Raw genomic sequence first — 16,421 nt, forward strand, 5'->3', positions numbered from 1 at the left:
TCTTGGAGTGCAGCGGCGGGCTCGGTTTTGGTAACTGCCGAAGTAAGTTGAGGGCGTCTATGAGTATTGACAGCATTGGGAGTGTTGCCAAAGCCCAGCAGAGCATCAACAGATGCCTCCCAAACATTTCTCAAGCTTGGACGAGCATCTGCGTTTGTGAACGGCAGCAATGCTCGCGCGGGCCCAGACAGCGAGGGGACGGGGACAGCTCGCGGCAGCACGGCGGTGATATGCATGGTAGTTCCGTTCGGAACTAAGACCACGATCACGCCTGCACGGGCGAGGGGGTTGTCCAGCGGCAAAATCTGGACGTGAATGCCGGTTTATGGGATGAAAGCATTAGTAAAGTTCGACTCGAAGTTAATACAAGACAAGATGACCACAAGATCATCAAAGGAACGTGACATACCGAGGCTTGGGATGGGAAAGCTAGTTGTTCCACCCGGAATGACCGGGATGGGCCAGTTCAACTGCCCAAAACCCAGGTGCCCGCCACCACCTGGCTGGCCTTGCTTTTCACCACTGGGGGTGCTTTGAGTCGACATCTTCGACATCTTTTTTTTGGTTCGCCTGTACCTTGCTGCTAGTATACTTTATTCTCAAGGCGCGAGAGTATTGACAAACCTCGAGAAAGGAGGGCGAGTGCGTAAAAATGAAGGCGGCGAGGTTGGGTGATGATGTTGTCTTGCTGGAGGAAAGAAAACGCAAAAAAGGCTCGAGAGAGAGAGAGTAAAAGCAGGGCGGAATTGCAGTAGACCCGAAGCATGGACCATCCCCGTCCACAATCTAAAAAATTTCAGTAAACAAACCCTTTTCCTGGTGAAGCTATTAGGAAGGAGCAGCTGCGTGAAGGGGGGGTGGTCGGAGCAAGTGTCTGCTCAGTCACCATACCCCATTGCTGTCAACTTGGGCTCGTGACATTTTCCATTTTTTGGGTTTTGTAGAACTGGTGTGTTGGGCTAGACGGGGGCTAGGAGCTGCCCTCTAACACACTACAAGACTTGCGATGTAGGCTAGATGGGGCTAAGGGCTGTCCTCTAACACGTCATAAGAGTTGTGATGGTAAATTCAAGAGAGACCCATTTCTTTACCTAGGTAGATTAACAACCAGGCAACAACCAGACAACCAGCACCAAACTACATAACTCAGCACCGTTACATCGACATCTCAACGATATAGGTGAGAGCCTCGTCCTATGTCTACATCTTCACGCTGAAACCGATACTACCAGTCGTCACCGTGGGTTATTTTGACAAGGTGTTCAATGTTGGGTCCCAAACTGAAGAGGAAAAGATGGTTGTCTTCTTCAAGCTATAAATAATGCTTATCCTGCCAAAAGTTACAATTTATCTCCCCTACCCACGCCTCCATTCTACCTGCCGTCAACGCTCGTTTTGCAAAACGGCCTTGTTCGTTTGTTTTTTTATTCAAGTTTTCTGTAGGCGGTCAAAGCTTTGTAAGAAAGACAAAAAAAATGACAAAAAAGACTTCCTCTTCCAACTGGGGTCGAACCAGTGAAGCGTACATGTCCCAGCAGATCGAGCCTTCGGTCCTGACTCGAGCAACATGCCTCCATCAGTTCACTCTCTGCTGTCCATCATGATCAATTCCTGGAGTTGACCAAGGCACTTCTACGACCACCGCACCCTCTGCACTGCAGATCCACCCACCGCCACCTGCATCCTCACCACGCAAGTATTCAAGATCAAGTTTTTATCTCTTTCTCTACAGCGAAATCATCTTTTCACCTGCCATATATTTTTCTTTTTCCCTTTTCCACCCCTCCCACCCCCAACCCCCCTTCTTTCCTTCCCACCACAATTTGCACCACCCACGCCCAAAACAAAAGAAAAGATCCGATATTAACCAACAGTTTAAAAACGCTCATACAAAAATCACACACACACACAACCTCCCTCCAGAAAGGCACCCAACCTCTAGCATTTCCTCCACTCCAAATCCCAATTCTCAGTCAAAGCCTCAAAATACGCCTTCCCATCCCCGTTCAGCGCGCTCCGGAAGTTGACATTCAAAATCCCAATCGACCCGTCGGCACCCGTGCAGGGGGACCAGACCTTGTTCGCGCCCGTGTTGCTCACGAGCGTGACGGCCTGGTCGATGGTCCTGTCCGTGGCCGCGATGTGTCCGCGGGCGGTGCCCTGTTTCTATCTGTCAGTGTCTTGCTGCAGGGTGAATAAGAGAGGGGACGTACAGTCTTGGCGGCGTCCTGGCTGAAGAAGACGGTGGTGAAGTAGTCTAAGGATGTGCCCGGGGTGAGGTAGACGTTGCCCTTGACGATGTTGGTCTTGACGGCGACCTGCCACCCCGGGGAGGCGCCGGCGGCTTGGAGGTGGGCCTGGCAGTTGAGGGTCTTTGTCGTGCCGGGGAGGGAGGAGGCAAAGTTGGAGAAGGAAAAGGTTGGGTCGGAGAGGCCGCCGGTGTGCTTTGGGTCGCGGACGCAGCCGGGGCCGGAGAAGGTGAGGGAGGTGATGCGGGGGATGGCGGCGGGCGCGGCCGGGGCGGCGGCTGCGTCGGCGTTAACTACCGAGGCGGCGGCGGCGAGGATGGTGAGTGTTGTTGTGAGGAGGCCCATTGTGATGGTTGTGAATCTGAGGGAAAGGTGTGGGGATAGTGGAGATGAAAATCCGGGGTAAGGGAGTGGATATGGAGAGGATTTAAGCTTGTTTGTTGCTTGGATACCTGTAGTGATGATTGGGAGTTGAGCTGTCAAGAAAAAAGACGAGGTCAAAGCCTGTTACTTATATGCGTGCGAACCGGGCCAAGGAAAAAAAAAAAGACTATCGTGATGGGTTCTATTGAACTGGCAGGACTACCTGACGATTACGATATTCGCCTTCTCTTGCTGCTTCATCCCGTCTACCGTGTTTTTCGCCATTTTGCCTTTTGCCACACCCTGGTAGATCATCTTTCTCATCACAAGCATAGCAATCGGCGTGGTTCGCCGAAAGGTCTGGCTGGGTCTCTGTGTGGTCTGGTTGACAGATGGCGAGAGTGTTTTTGGTGGTCCTGGGTGTAGCGGAGCTTTTGCCATTTATCCAAATTGCAACCCGCGAAACCGAGTGCCCGGATTGGCAACAAACTCTGTCTCTTCAAATTAAAACCCAAGTGTGTCCAAAAATAGGAACACCAGGGGGGGAGAAGAGAAGAGCAAAAAAACAAATTCGTGGGAGGGAGAAAAAAAGTGGTTTGGCAGTTTCAAACTTTTGTTGCACATGAAATGAAAAAGGTCGGATATCATCCGTGTGTCCAAGACAGGAAGACAGGCCACACAACCTGGAACTTTCTCCTTTGACATGCAACCAAATGCATGTGGGTTAATCTACAAGTGATATATATCGGTATATTACCCCAGCGTGTCAACCAGCCGCCCCCTTGTCGCCATGTCGCGCCACCCGGGGACACACACACTTCAGTTCAGTGCTGCCTCTACCACGCTTTGTTGCTCGTCTGGGCCCTCTTGGGTGTCGCTTTGTCGCCGTTGTTCCTGGCTGGGCCTCTCGTCGACGTTCGGGATATGCGGGCGTGGCGTTGCAAGCAAAAACGGGAAAGATGCAGCAAGAGAAGAAAGGAACGCGGAGGTGGTTTCCGCAACCTTTAATTGTTCCAATGCGACGTCATCTCTTTCATCGGGCCAGTGCTTGATGTGCTTGGCTCTATTTCGCCGATCTGTTCTGGCTCTTGTTACTGTCAGTAGTAGTAGTAAAGTAGGGAACATATCTGTCGAGAATTGCGTACACGTAAGGAGGGTCCCGGTCGAGAAACAAAGATTTAAACTACCCTCTACTGACCTGCAGTTGGTCCCCAATATCTGGGATGAATTGGTCGCGACGTTCCCGGTGTGATTGCATGCGACAGGTTGATAGTAGTTGATAAATTTGATCCTATTTATGGCAGCTCACGCTATGTCCAACTCAAAAATAGGGGACCCGGTGCGCCGTTGAGACAGCTCATGGTCCCTGAAGAGCCGGAGACCCTCAAGAAATCGGCCGTGATGATGCCGACTCAACTCTCGGAAGACCTTCGAGCTCTTGGCCCTCGCCTTCCCCCCGCCGGATGCTACTCGCCTCGCCAGTGCCCTCTTCCTCTGAGGCTGCCATTCCAGCTCCAGCCCATTACCACATTAGCCGCATGCCCGGAACACATTTCGTCTGGCACACTCAACTCCGGCTATTCAAGTCCTCCTCCCTTCTGGTCAAACGCGTTCTCAGGTACGTGCAAGAGAACGCCGATATGCCCAGCAGATCGAGGGTATAATCTTTCTTTGCGCCGACAATGATGCGAGTAAACGAACAGCCCAACTCCGACAAACTCGCTCGCTTTCTCCAGAACCCAAACACCGCGGCGGGAAGAATGCGTCTCAGGGACCTCGGTATGCATGAGAGCCAGGGACAAGAGGCGGAACGAGGCTGATGTTCCATGAACGCCTGTGTCTCCGCTTGTATGGCTCAAACCTTCCCCGGCATCGCTTCTCCCGTCTTCAAAGACTCAAACCCCAGTACCGACCGTAACGCCTCAAGCAGCGCCTGAAAAGCTAAGCTTCAGATCTCCAACTCCTTTGGTGTAAAAAACAACAATATCGCAGCGTCATTATTCACCTACTGAACCTTGTTGATGGCGGCAGTCGTAGGTGTTTGAACAGTGCGCTGGAACTCCCCGCTAGAGTTGCTGCTCTTGCCACCGCGATCCTCGACGATTGTGCCGCTGCGAACGGCAAAAAGATTGCCCTCCTCCAGAGAGCGCTCTGGCTGCTGATAGTAGACCCCGTCGACAGCAACAGGATCCTCTCCCAAGAGGTGCATGTAGAAGTAAAAGAAGCCGCAGAAGAAAAAGCCACCGAGCATGTTTCCGAGAGTTGTGGGAATGATGCCTGGACGATTCGGGTTAGTACCTTGCAAGACAAACACCCAGGTAAGAAAAGGAAGAGAAGCATACCCTTCCATATGTAAAGTCCAACGCTAATACCAGGGGCTCCCAGGAAGATGCCGATGGGGATGAAGAACATGTTGGCGACAACGTGCTCCAGTCCCATGGTGACGAAAGCGAAGATGGGCCACCACATGCCCGCGACCTTGGACGTCACATCCTTAGCCTGGAGACCGAGATAGCAAGAGAGGCAGACCAGCCAGTTACAACCGATAGCGCGCAGGAAGATTTGATGCCATTGGGGAGTGATCTGTTTGAGCTGAGCAGTGGCAATAGCCTGCTGCTTGAAGATCTCATTGTCGAAAACGCCACCATCTAGAAAGAAGCACACTAATTAACACGAGTTCGAACAACGCAAGATCAAAGAGATGGAACCTACAGCCAACAATGATGGCCATTACGAACAACGCGCCAGCCATGTTGCCCCAGAAGCAAAGGAACCAGTGCATGAGCAGGTTCTTGAGCGGCAGCCTCCTGTGCATCCAAGCAATGCCAGTAATCATGTTGGAACCAGTGAAGAGTTCAGAGCCCGAGATCAAGATCATGACGATGCCGCTGGGGAAGATCAAGCCACTGATCATTCTAATCAGACCGGGGGCGTTTTCCTGGAACCATGGGGCGGCAGTGGCGATGACGGCCGAGGCGGAGGTGAAGCTGACGAGACAGCCGGCCATGAAGGCAGAGAAGAAGATCTTGTCGGGTCGTGCTCTTCCTCTCATGGCACCAATCCGAGACATCAACTCGGCTGTCTCCTTTGGCGTGTAGGCCGCCATGCTGGCCATGTTGTCGACGTGGACGTGTGTGACAGCCATCTCGTCGGTTGGGAGTGATGCAGTGACACCGGTATGGGTGGTGTTGATGGACTGGTTAGGTGTCCAAACCGTTGAGGGTATGATGACGGGCCGGGGAGAAGGGCTTCTATCCAAGTTGAGGTGGCAGGACAGCTTAAGAGGGTCGATAGAGGGGCGGAGGTGTTCGGACGAAGACGGTGATCGGGGCGGCTTGGTGACTTTAAGAAGAAGAAAGAACAAGCGGAACACACCCCGCAACAGTCAGCCACTATGGAATACGCTTCTGTGGAGTGTGCTGAAGGCTCGAGATCCCCGTCACCTTGGCAAAGTGGAAGACGGAATTGGGTGGGTGGATGACCAGGCCATGGGCATCGAGCGTCTTGGTTGGGACCGGTGTTCCAAGACCTGCGAGCATCTGGGGCGGCCCATTTTTGACAGTTCACAGGTCGCCAAGTTCCCCCAGTCTAGTAGAAGATAAGGTGTTTATAGCAGAGTGGCACTGGTGGGCGCTCTCAATGGGATGCTTTTTCATCCGAGGGCTTCAGACTCAACGTTCGGCTGTCAAAGATCAGTCTCAAATGCTCTCAACAACCATGAATCAGGCGAGAGGAAGAGCCTCACAGGGGACCCACGGCGAAATTGCCGGAGGGTGGGTACAGCTTTAGACTCTGGCCGATTCATCAACTAGGGATCCTCGATCTTTGTGGCCACGATGGCTCAAAGTCAAACCCCGAACCAAACATCTTCCCATCGTCCGTCCTGTCTACCCCGGCGATGCAGCCCTGTACCTGCAGGACATGGTCAGCCACCGATTCCGCTTGCCAACAGGAGTTCGGGAACCTCATGGACCGACGGAGAGCTGCTCCTGCGGGTGGTGTGGGGGTGTTCGCGATGCGAAGCTGAGTGGGTGGACTGGCAAGTCTGGGATGACGTCTTGCCTGCTTCCATCTCTCCTCTAGGACGGCGCGCCGACCCGCCAAACCTTATGCCTTGAGCCTGTTTTCCTCAGCATTGGCAGCAACCTTAATGATGGATACCGTGGTTCCCTCCTGACTCGGCCAGTGTTGATCCTCTCCGTCAAGTGCTCATTGCTGTTTTCTTGGACAAATCCTTTGCTGGCGGGATTATCGTCCATCTCACCGTCGCCCAAATCAAGACAAGCGCAGTCGCCGGTCTCGCAGAAATGTCCACCCTTATCTCATCGACATCGAGATACGAAACCGAAATATCCCCGCGACGGTGCCCCGGTTGTAACCGTGTTGAGGAGGTTGTGGAGACGACATTTTCCTCAGCAGTTTAAGAATTTTCTTCCAGTGTTTTGTTCCCAGGGTAGGGGTGCATGGAACCACGACCCTGGCTCAGACGTCTCGCATCTTCAGGGGTCTTGTCAACAAACGGTTTTTGACCCAGGCATTCCCAGAAACCTCACCCTCCTGCTTGTTGAACAAGCAGCACCCTTCAATCAACTCGTTTCGCATCAATTTACGGTGCCCGACTTTGGCCTCGCTTTTTGACGGTCCCGATGGGCTTCTCTGAAGCAACTCTTGGGAATCCACGTAACCTGCGCATCCCATCCAGAAAGCCATCTCAACGCCGTTGAATCTAACAAAAAGCCACCAAACCACCATCCGACTCAAGAACAATCTGGCTCTTATCTCCCGTCGTCCACGCCAGCACAGTCAGCCCTATACGTTCTAGGTCCAAGGAGACTCCCGCTGCCAACCCGCCGAGCCTCAATTCAACTTCCAGATCAGGGCAGGCCTTGGACCAAGAGAAAAAAGCTTTTCATCCATGTCCAATCACCCACCGCTCAAACTTCGGCATCACACCACCAACAAGCCTCCCACCCAGACCACCAGCCAAGAAGTTTGAAGAAAGCGACCCTTTTGCCAAACCTCCGAACGGAATCTCGGGCTTGGAAGCGGCAGAGTCGTCAACAAACTGAGCTAAAGCCTGGCGAAGGCCGCCGGAAAACATCATGCTCAAAGCCGCACAATCCCCGTTGCCCAGCCCGAACGCTCTGCTTGGCAAAAGCTTAAACTTCAAGTTCTGGCCAGACCTCTTTTTTTTTTTCCCCAGGCAGGCCGGTCGTTTGGAAGGCGCTAGTAGTATCCCGCTCTGTTTGTTGGACCTGGTAGGTAGGCGAGGTAAGCTTCGTTTTCTGTCGCTACCGGGTTATGAGATTGGGAAAAAGACCGGTGAGTGATGGGCCAGAACTTTTCATGTCGTCGCGTGTCATTCAAAACAGCGGTGGTTTGTTGCTCGCTTGTTTGGTGTCCAGCGCAAAATATCAGCCCAATAAAAATGAGGCGACGTTGTGTCACGGATAGGGCTCTTCAGCTCTGGATGTTCAAAATCCGCATTGGCGGAGATGAGAAACAGCAATGTGGTTGCAAAATGCAAATGTCGTCAAAAGAGGATTCTTTGATCAACTCCACTCATCTCGCCAACTTCATCCCGCGAACATGTCATGTCATGTCCCCTAATGTGTCATCGCGCGCGCTCTGGTGTGCGGCAGTGAGCTGAATTTTACAGCTCGCTTAGCGCAGCCTCAGGAGACAGGTTGTGTTGGGTAGTTTTTTGGTTTTGCTAGCGGTCAAAGTTGGTTTACATCGAGGACTAATGCCTGAACATGCATCGTGACGGTGGAGAAATAGAATAGATTTTGATATTTCTCAAACCCACAACAAGCCTTGGTATCATCCCATTCCCTTCGTTACCCGTGAAAGAAACAAACCATTCATCATGAGAGGCTATCCGGCCCTTCTTTTCTCACACACCCGATCCAGACCTTGACTCCGTGGGATGTTTGACAAAGACAAGAGAAAAAAACGAAGCCATCAACAAGACAGACCATAATATCTGTCCCAACACATTTCATACTACACCCCCCCCTCTCCTCGCCACCGATCCCACCTTCTCTCCCCTGTAATCCCTATCCCTATCCTCCCGTTGACTCATCCTCGTCATCCTCGTCCCCCTAGGGCTCTCAGGCAAGTCGTATTCATCCTCATCGCTATCCTCCTCCTCGTCCTCATCATCATCAGCATGATCCGACCTTCTCCGTGGCGGTGGTGTCCTCCCCACATTCACACCACCAAACGTCTCCCCCGGCTGTGGACTCCTCGGGTGCTTCTCCACCTTGACCGACCTGGTAACCTGTATCGACAACCTCAGGTGAGCCCGTGGCGGTGCTCGTAAACTTCCTGAACCAGGTGACCTCCCTCCACTCGTGGTATCCAACGGAGAGATGTCATCATCATCCTCGTTATGGTGATCAGTCGTATTCGACGGATGCAACGATGACCCCCCTCTCGCACCAGCAGAAACACTGCACGTCTGCTGTGATTCCAAATCCCCATGCATGACCGGCCTGTTAAGTTTGTAGTCTGCCAGCCCGTTGTTGTTGTTGTTCACCAACGGTAGTTCGCCTTCGTGTTCTTCCACTTGCCGGAGGAGGCTCCCTTTGCGCTTGGACGAGGTTTTGTCTGATGTTTCGCTTAGCCTTCTGCTTCCTCTTCGGCCTAGTTGAGCAGCGAGGCCGATGAAGGACTGGCGGGAGTCACGGCGGATGGGGTGGCCGGTGATGGGGTCGATCCATTGGAGGCTGCTGTTTTCTCTTTGGGTCTTGCTGCCCAAGTTGGGGGAGAGGAGCCGGGGAAAGAGGCGTTGGATGAGAGGTTTGAGGGTCATGAGGCAGGCGCAGCAGATGGCGGCGGAGACCTCGACCGAGGTCCAGTAGATCATCTGGGCCGAGGTGTATGTTGCGTCGTAGCCGGCTTTTTTGACGATGTCGATAAGGTAGACTAGGCGGATGATGGAGACGATGCAGACGCTGGGATAATGAGTTAGGAACATAAAGATACCCATGTATGTGGTGGAGGACTTACAAAAACCCCAAAGCAAACACTCCAACAAGAGCGTACTTTTGGCGTCTCGGCAGTTTCAAAGCTGAAAGCACCGGCATCTGGTTTCTTTCTGTCAGTCCTTCTTCTACTCATCCATCCTAGCAATAACCTCAAACAGATCATCAGGCCAGGCAACAAAAAAAGAACATACCGGCAAAGCCATAATCACCAAATCACTAACAATATGCAAAGCCGCATTCGCCCACCAAATGTTCCCCGGCTGGCAATACACCTCCTGCGTAAAAAACAAACCCCAATTCCAGAACGCCTCAAGCGGGATACAAGCCGTGCAAACCGAAACAACAAGCCAGATCCCAATAAGCACCACAAGAACAAGCACAATCTGAATCGCCCGCTTCGCCCAGCTGTAGGTAAAGATGCGTCGATACAGCAAAAGTATCGAAATCCTTGAGAAGGTGAGACTCAAATTGTAAAACAGAATCCCATACCAAGCCGCCCTTTCCAGCGCCGACATCTGCATCCAGTCCGCCTCCCAGGCGTGTTTCCCGGCCCCTCGAGCCATTTCTAGATTTGCTGTCAGTAATCACAATCTCGATATCAGAAACCGTGCGGCAAGACCTACGCTCAAGAGAACTAGCCATCACACCAGCGGCAAACACCAACGCCGGAATGATACACCAATCCGACGCCCCCAGCACATTGTTGAGTCTACCCCTGGTGTAAAACCTCACCACCACGAACCCAAGCGCGATGAGCCATGTTATCACCGCGCAAGCCACGATATCGGCTTGCAGCGATCGCCCAGCATCAGTCGGTATTGGCCCCCAAGGTAGAAACGTCTCGTTGGTTCCAACTGTGAAGTTTTTCCCGTTTGTTGGGAATGTGAAGTTGAAATCTGTTGGCGGTGGTGGTGGTGGTGGTGGTGGTCCCTCGAAGGGAGGGATGCCAGTGCTGGCCAGAGGGTCGGGTCCCATTTCTGCGTCCCGGCTCTTGCAACCTAGGCACCTTGGGTATGTTTTGACGTTGGCGGTGTGGATTCTTGATGTCGATGGGGGTAGGAAACCATGCCCGCCCATCAACCCGAAAAAGGAGAAAAAAAAAAAAGAATGTGGGAATAGCCCGATGGGGCTCACCAGGAAAAGATATATCTCCAGCCAGCTTCTTGATGTCTGGAAAAAGTGCAGCCTTTCCCCGCAACTCGTTACCAGCCAAATTTTGAGGGAAAACGGGCGAAAAAGGGGCCCGATGTGACTGTTCATCAACCGGCGGCGGCAGCAGCAGAATCAGGATCGGCAGTGCTGGGCTTTTCTGTCGCCTCTTTTTCGCCTTGCAGGGTTGCAACCCGAACTATCGAAAACTCTGGGGAAGCGGAAAACGGTTTCTTGGTTCCTGTCTGGGGGTGCAAGCAACATCAAATAAGTAATGTCTAGCTAGGAACGTTTGGAAATGAGTAATGGCCGCAAAGGGAATAATCGTTGGAAAGAAATCAGGGCACGTACTCGTGTTTGATGTTGGGTGTCATTGTTTATGCCTTCCAACCGTGACAACGCTCTCTCTTCGCACTCGCAAGCTAGGGCATTGTAGAGAGAAAGGGGGATGGCGAGGTGAGTTAGTCCTTGCAAGCTTCCACTTTGCCGGCCGGTGTGTTCCCGGACGACGTTGCTTCAGAGGGTGGCACTTCGGAACTTGTAAGATTTGAGTCCCTGTTAGGCCATGATTGCTTCTGGGTGGATAATGCGGGGAGTCCTGGCCCAGTCATAGGGTACTGGCGGTATAAAAGGCAACGTGCGCTCAGCTGTCGAGTACAAGGAAACATTGGTTCTTGCTCCGCTCTGCCGAACGGGTTGACGTACATTTGGTTCGCTGGAAAGCGTGCCCGAGCGCTGAGTGACACTTTTGAGCCTTGGTAGACAGGACGAGGATGGTGGAGATTGAAACATTTCCAGATCCATACTGAAGATAATTTTGCCGTTAAGCAAGTAGCGATCTTCGACCAAGGTCTGCCTGAAAATATTTCCTTGTCATTAATGGCCAGCTCCGGCAGACTTCCTGCTCATCAGGCCCCGTCATCTTCATCAACGAAAAACATGCTGAAGAGCGGTCATGTCCCAAATCCTCCGCGAGGCCGACAGCGCTGAGGTCAATCCCAGACCCCAGAAGCGAATGCAACACTGGTGCTGGCCACCATACCCGACTTGACCCAGCGCTAAGCTTGATTGAGAACCCCCCCAACACCCTCCGACCTCCCGCATTCAAACAAGAACTATGGTGGTACTCCCTATTTCTACCGCCGGAATTCCGCATTTGGACCAAGTTGTGCTGTCAAACATGTCAAAAGGAGGGCTGGTACCGGCAGTTGAATGGATGGATGGATGGATGTGGCGGAGTGTGAATCATGCAATGCAAAGCAGTGGCGTGTTGCCGAAAGGATTTTGACATTTTCTGGGGAAGAGGTGGGACATGATTGGTTTTTGGTCTATGAGATGCGGCTACAGGAAGCCAAGAGATCTATCTCTCTAGATACATAGGCCAGAAACGTGGCACAGATTGCTTCATTTGAATTGACCTGGTCGAAGGCAGGACACAAGAGGGAGAACGACTTCCACGCATAAAATGATGGTCACTGGCTCCCCGGAGGTGTGTGACACAGCATTGCTGAACTCTGCGCTCTCGAACAGAAATTCGGCAAATGTCAAAGGTGCCAGGCATTCATCAGGAGTTCCCATCATGATTGGGCTTCTTTTATATTGTATTGCTGCCCTAGATATTGCACCCCATCTTGGCCAATATCAGGCTGCGAGGCCCGCAAGTCCGGATTTCAGAACAATCCGCCAATAGGTATATCACATGAAAGTCACCACAAAGCAATTTCTTAAAACAAATTCAAAACAATCTATTGCAGCAAAACTACCACTGGTATCTATCCCAAATCACAACCCAACTCCAATGCTCCAATGCAATGCAGCTTACTAGTGATTATCGTCCTAAAGCCCATCCGAGAGGTAAAAATACCGAAATCAACAAAAGCCATAGCTGAGATTGGAGTTGCCAACCCAGCAGGTGTACTGATCACATGTGATCTAAGGGTTGCTGACGTAGCTTCTCGCCTGTCTGAGGTCCTCCATATCGTGGTGCTCTCTCGCGTTCGCCTTTTCCACATCCGAGTCCATGTGGTCGTCGTCACCACCAAAAGCATACTTGCTGCGCGCTCTGATCCTCGCGCCGTATCTCCAGAACAGAAACGGAATGGCACAGCAGGCAAGAGCCAAGAAGGCCAGGAAAGTACTGGCCCATTGATCACCCATCCTGTCATACATTTGCTCGGTGAAAAGCACGACACCAGCGCCCCAGAAAGATCGAATAAACGTCTTGGCAGCAAGTGCTGAAGCGGCCTGGTGCTGATAAGAGTCGACAAGATAGTTGTTGGCCGCGTTGTACAGGAAGATGAAGCCAAAACCAACGGGAAGACCAGCAAGGCAAGGGCCAACCCAGGTCAGATGTGGGTATGAAGACCAAGCAAAGATGAACATGCCGATGGGGATGAACCAGCAGCTCAGCATCATTGGAATCAAACGAATTTCGGCAGGTGGCTTTCCGCCGTGCTTGGCCACCAAAGTGAGATAGTGCTTGTTGACCCACGGGGAGCACGCGGCCGAGAGCACGACGCCGACAGCAATGGGAATAAACATCAAGCCAGTAATACCAGATGAGTACCCCTTCCTGACCTCGAAAATAATGGGGTATGCGACGAAGAACATGTACAGAAGGCCATAGAGAACCGACATGTACAGACTGATGAGGAGAACGATGAGCTCGCGGAAGAGAAGCTGGAATGGACGAATCATGAAGACACCCATGCGCTCCTTCAAGGGTCTTGGGTCGAGCTCAGCCTCGGTGACATGGCCATTGTCGCCTGTCTCCTTGCGAAGTCTCTTGGCTCTGGCGGCAAGGATGGTTGGTGCGTAAGTCTCGGGAACGGTGAAGGTGATGAGGACCCAGACAACGAAAGAGAAGATGAGCTGAATCCAATAGAGCCATCTCCAGCCAGCAGCATCAGACAAGAAACCGCCGATCAATGGACCAACTGTTCATTGTTAGCTTTGTGGTCAGACTGGAAAAAACTGGGGGATCCTTACTTGCGGGGCCAATAAAGGGGGCGGCGGAGAAAGCAGCCATGGGAACACCTCGCTCCTCGTTCCTCCAGAGATCTGCCAGGGTGCCGCCTACCAATGTCATGGGCGCAGAAAATGCAATGCCATCGATAGTTCTGCAAACAATGAGGGTCCCGATGTTCTTGGAGACAGCGCATGGGATGATGAAGATGACGGCCAGCAATAGAGTTGAGCCATATATGATTCGTCTCCCGAAGACCTCAGAAAGAGGAGCAAAAATCATAGGACCTGGGCGTCACAATATCAGAACACAGACTGCCAAACCGAGACATTACAATGCTGTTGACTTACCAACACCAAAACCAACAACGAATACCGAGATGGGAACAAGCGCAGCCTCATGGCTGACTCCAAAAGACTCCTGAACGCCACCAACATCCGAAGTGACAACACTGGAACAAAAAGCGACAACGAAGCATGTAACTGCCACAACCATGGTGATGTACCACTTGTACGCCTTTGACCAGTTTTTCGGGTCATCGGGATCTCCTGGAGCGAAGGTAACCAGTTTGTACTCCTGACGTGTATCTGCTGTCCCAGCTAGTTTTCCGTGCTTCTCGGCCGGTGCTGGAACTTGTGGTCTTGTCTCGGGGGAACGATCAGCTGAACTCCGTGCAGAGGCGGCATTGGGTTCCGGTGGGATGATGGAAGCATAGTGGGCATTGTCGTCGCTGTCGTATGGGTATGGGGGTACTTGGCCCGTGGCGGATGTCGGTGCTGCCATGTTGAAGAGCCTCTCCTCCTCTATTAATCGATATATTGATGCTGGATCCCGAACGCGAAGTTGATGATGAATGAGCGACCTGCGGTGTCGTATTACAGGGAGTGAATGATAAACGAATGTGATCCAAACATCCCACTCGAAACCTGGCTGTGTACTATTCTGGAACGATATCCGAATCCATCACGGCGGCTCCAGAGACTTATATCTTCGAAATGGGAGTGCCCGTGGCGGTCTTTGCTCGGGAGCGTTCGGTGGTTCACCTGCACGAAGCTGCCATTCCCTGTGCCGATCATGGACGAACGCCATTCGCGATACCAAACATCGCGGCCGTCGTCCCTTGAGCCGCACGGGTCTTGGATAGCATGAGGAAGATGTAACCAATGCGGGTGTCCAGATAACTGGGGCCTGGAACGTTGTCACTCATTCTTTCTGCCCTAGGGGTGGCAACAATGGAGCCATGAAACAGCATCAGGGATCCCCTCGCTCACAGCTCACGCAGGTCAGGGCCGAGCCGATAGCGATTGTCAGGAGCGTAAATGACGATGCCAAGGCACGTGGGATCATACATCGCTGTTCCTGGGATTGACGGGAAATAAGTGGGCGGAGGCTTGTGTTGATTGGCGGTGATCTTCGGCATCGCGCGGTCACCATAACCGCGAGGACATTCGCGCCCCATCATAAGATAAATACAGCTGTGAGGTCGGGCGCCGACGTTGACGTCCCGGCTGCCATCGGTTACAGTAAGATGATGCCAGTGAAAAATTTTCCAGCCTGTTGAGATGGTCCTGGAGGTGCTGTCTCGTCACCGCCATTTGAGATAGTTCTGTAGAAATGTGATGTCAATCTCACAAGTAGTTCAGACGTCAAGGAGGATGGGATGGCAGATCCGATCTGCAATGGCATCTTTTCGTTCGATATCGAAACTGCCTGAAGCATGCGCAACTTGAATTTGTCCAATATCGTCCAGCAGTTCAAGATGTGAAACTATCGCCACGCCCGCTCCCCGGTCAGTCGGGATGTTCGGAAGGTGACACAAGCGGCTGTACTCGGAGCCACGAGGGGTGGAGAATGACTCGTGAGGTTTTCTGCATGGAAGTTGTGGGTCATGGCATCTTTGGAAACAGCGCGAAGTTGCTAGTCTTTCAGAAAGCAAGAGAAAATAGCGGGCTGGAGGATGGATGTCCGGATGCTGAGTGAGAGAGGTGCTCATTGTAGGGGGTCGGCCAAATCTTCTTGTGTTTGGGGGCGTGAAGGAAGATGGGGTGACGGGGTGTGAAATTCTTTGGTGCTCGCTTAAAGAAAACAAGCTTTCCGGAAGCTTGGCTCTGCTCCCGTCCCGGCGACACAACCTTGCCCACAGCCACCGGCTCGACCCACTCTCATCCAAACTGCAAAACCTGCGGAGACGGAGTAGTAAGTACAGTAAGAATTCTCAGTTCTCAACGAACTTGAGCTGTCATCAAATAATTGACTAGGTACCTCGAAATCAGGATGTCAGTGACAGTCCCTCATGGCCAGGTTTAAAGACGGGAAGGAAGACCACATTTGAAATGTAGAACACTCTAGAGGGACTGAGACGCAAGATAAATCACCAGCTATCTATAAGCCATCTTGCCGAGAGATAGGATGAATTATATTGATCCAGCCCTTCTTGAACACTGCAATTCCCCGACTCATAAGTCGTCGGAAGAACTATTTCCACTGCTTGTGATGGATGCCAAGTACCCCTCCTGAGTTTTGCGGTCATGTCGTTAAAAGGTGATACCTGGAAATGCATTGGTTTATTCGAGGTTGACCATCTGCCACAGCTTATTCGTCTGTGCGACTGTGGCAGCAAGTTGATATTGAGACATCAAAACCTTTGTCTTCCACTATCTACAAGTTGTTTCGGTCACTAAACCTTCAGGGACTGGAGTGGGA

The 16,421-nt window shown here is 52.1% G+C and overlaps 4 protein-coding genes across 4 annotated transcripts; all 4 read right to left on the bottom strand.

Annotated features, from left to right (window-relative positions):
• Window positions 1-1,571: 1,571 nt before the first annotated feature.
• On the bottom strand, window positions 1,572-3,275 carry QC764_106040 (uncharacterized protein). Its single transcript, XM_062941848.1, has 2 exons — window positions 2,214-3,275; window positions 1,572-2,160 (listed from the first exon to the last, which is right to left on the bottom strand). Exons 1-2 carry the CDS (start codon window positions 2,592-2,594, stop codon window positions 1,939-1,941), a joined length of 603 nt encoding a protein of 200 aa, XP_062804750.1. The 5' UTR covers window positions 2,595-3,275; the 3' UTR covers window positions 1,572-1,938.
• Window positions 3,276-3,493: 218 nt separating this feature from the next.
• QC764_106050 (uncharacterized protein) lies at window positions 3,494-8,249 on the bottom strand. Its single transcript, XM_062941849.1, has 5 exons — window positions 6,586-8,249; window positions 6,358-6,518; window positions 5,325-6,294; window positions 3,758-5,260; window positions 3,494-3,699 (listed from the first exon to the last, which is right to left on the bottom strand). The coding sequence occupies exons 3-4, from the start codon at window positions 5,755-5,757 to the stop codon at window positions 4,614-4,616; spliced, it is 1,080 nt and encodes a 359-aa protein (XP_062804751.1). The 5' UTR covers window positions 5,758-6,294; window positions 6,358-6,518; window positions 6,586-8,249; the 3' UTR covers window positions 3,494-3,699; window positions 3,758-4,613.
• Window positions 8,250-8,309: 60 nt separating this feature from the next.
• QC764_106060 (uncharacterized protein) lies at window positions 8,310-12,120 on the bottom strand. The gene is made up of 4 exons (XM_062941850.1): window positions 10,228-12,120; window positions 9,796-10,169; window positions 9,627-9,703; window positions 8,310-9,571 (listed from the first exon to the last, which is right to left on the bottom strand). The coding sequence occupies exons 1-4, from the start codon at window positions 10,862-10,864 to the stop codon at window positions 8,614-8,616; spliced, it is 2,046 nt and encodes a 681-aa protein (XP_062804752.1). The 5' UTR covers window positions 10,865-12,120; the 3' UTR covers window positions 8,310-8,613.
• A 350-nt stretch (window positions 12,121-12,470) lies between these two features.
• NAG4 (Synaptic vesicle transporter SVOP) lies at window positions 12,471-15,785 on the bottom strand. Its single transcript, XM_062941851.1, has 3 exons — window positions 14,069-15,785; window positions 13,742-14,005; window positions 12,471-13,689 (listed from the first exon to the last, which is right to left on the bottom strand). Exons 1-3 carry the CDS (start codon window positions 14,499-14,501, stop codon window positions 12,686-12,688), a joined length of 1,701 nt encoding a protein of 566 aa, XP_062804753.1. The 5' UTR covers window positions 14,502-15,785; the 3' UTR covers window positions 12,471-12,685.
• Between the last annotated feature and the right edge of the window lie 636 nt (window positions 15,786-16,421).

Source organism: Podospora pseudoanserina, chromosome 1 (genome assembly GCF_035222485.1).
Source record: "Podospora pseudoanserina strain CBS 124.78 chromosome 1, whole genome shotgun sequence".
NCBI lineage: Eukaryota > Fungi > Ascomycota > Sordariomycetes > Sordariales > Podosporaceae > Podospora > Podospora pseudoanserina.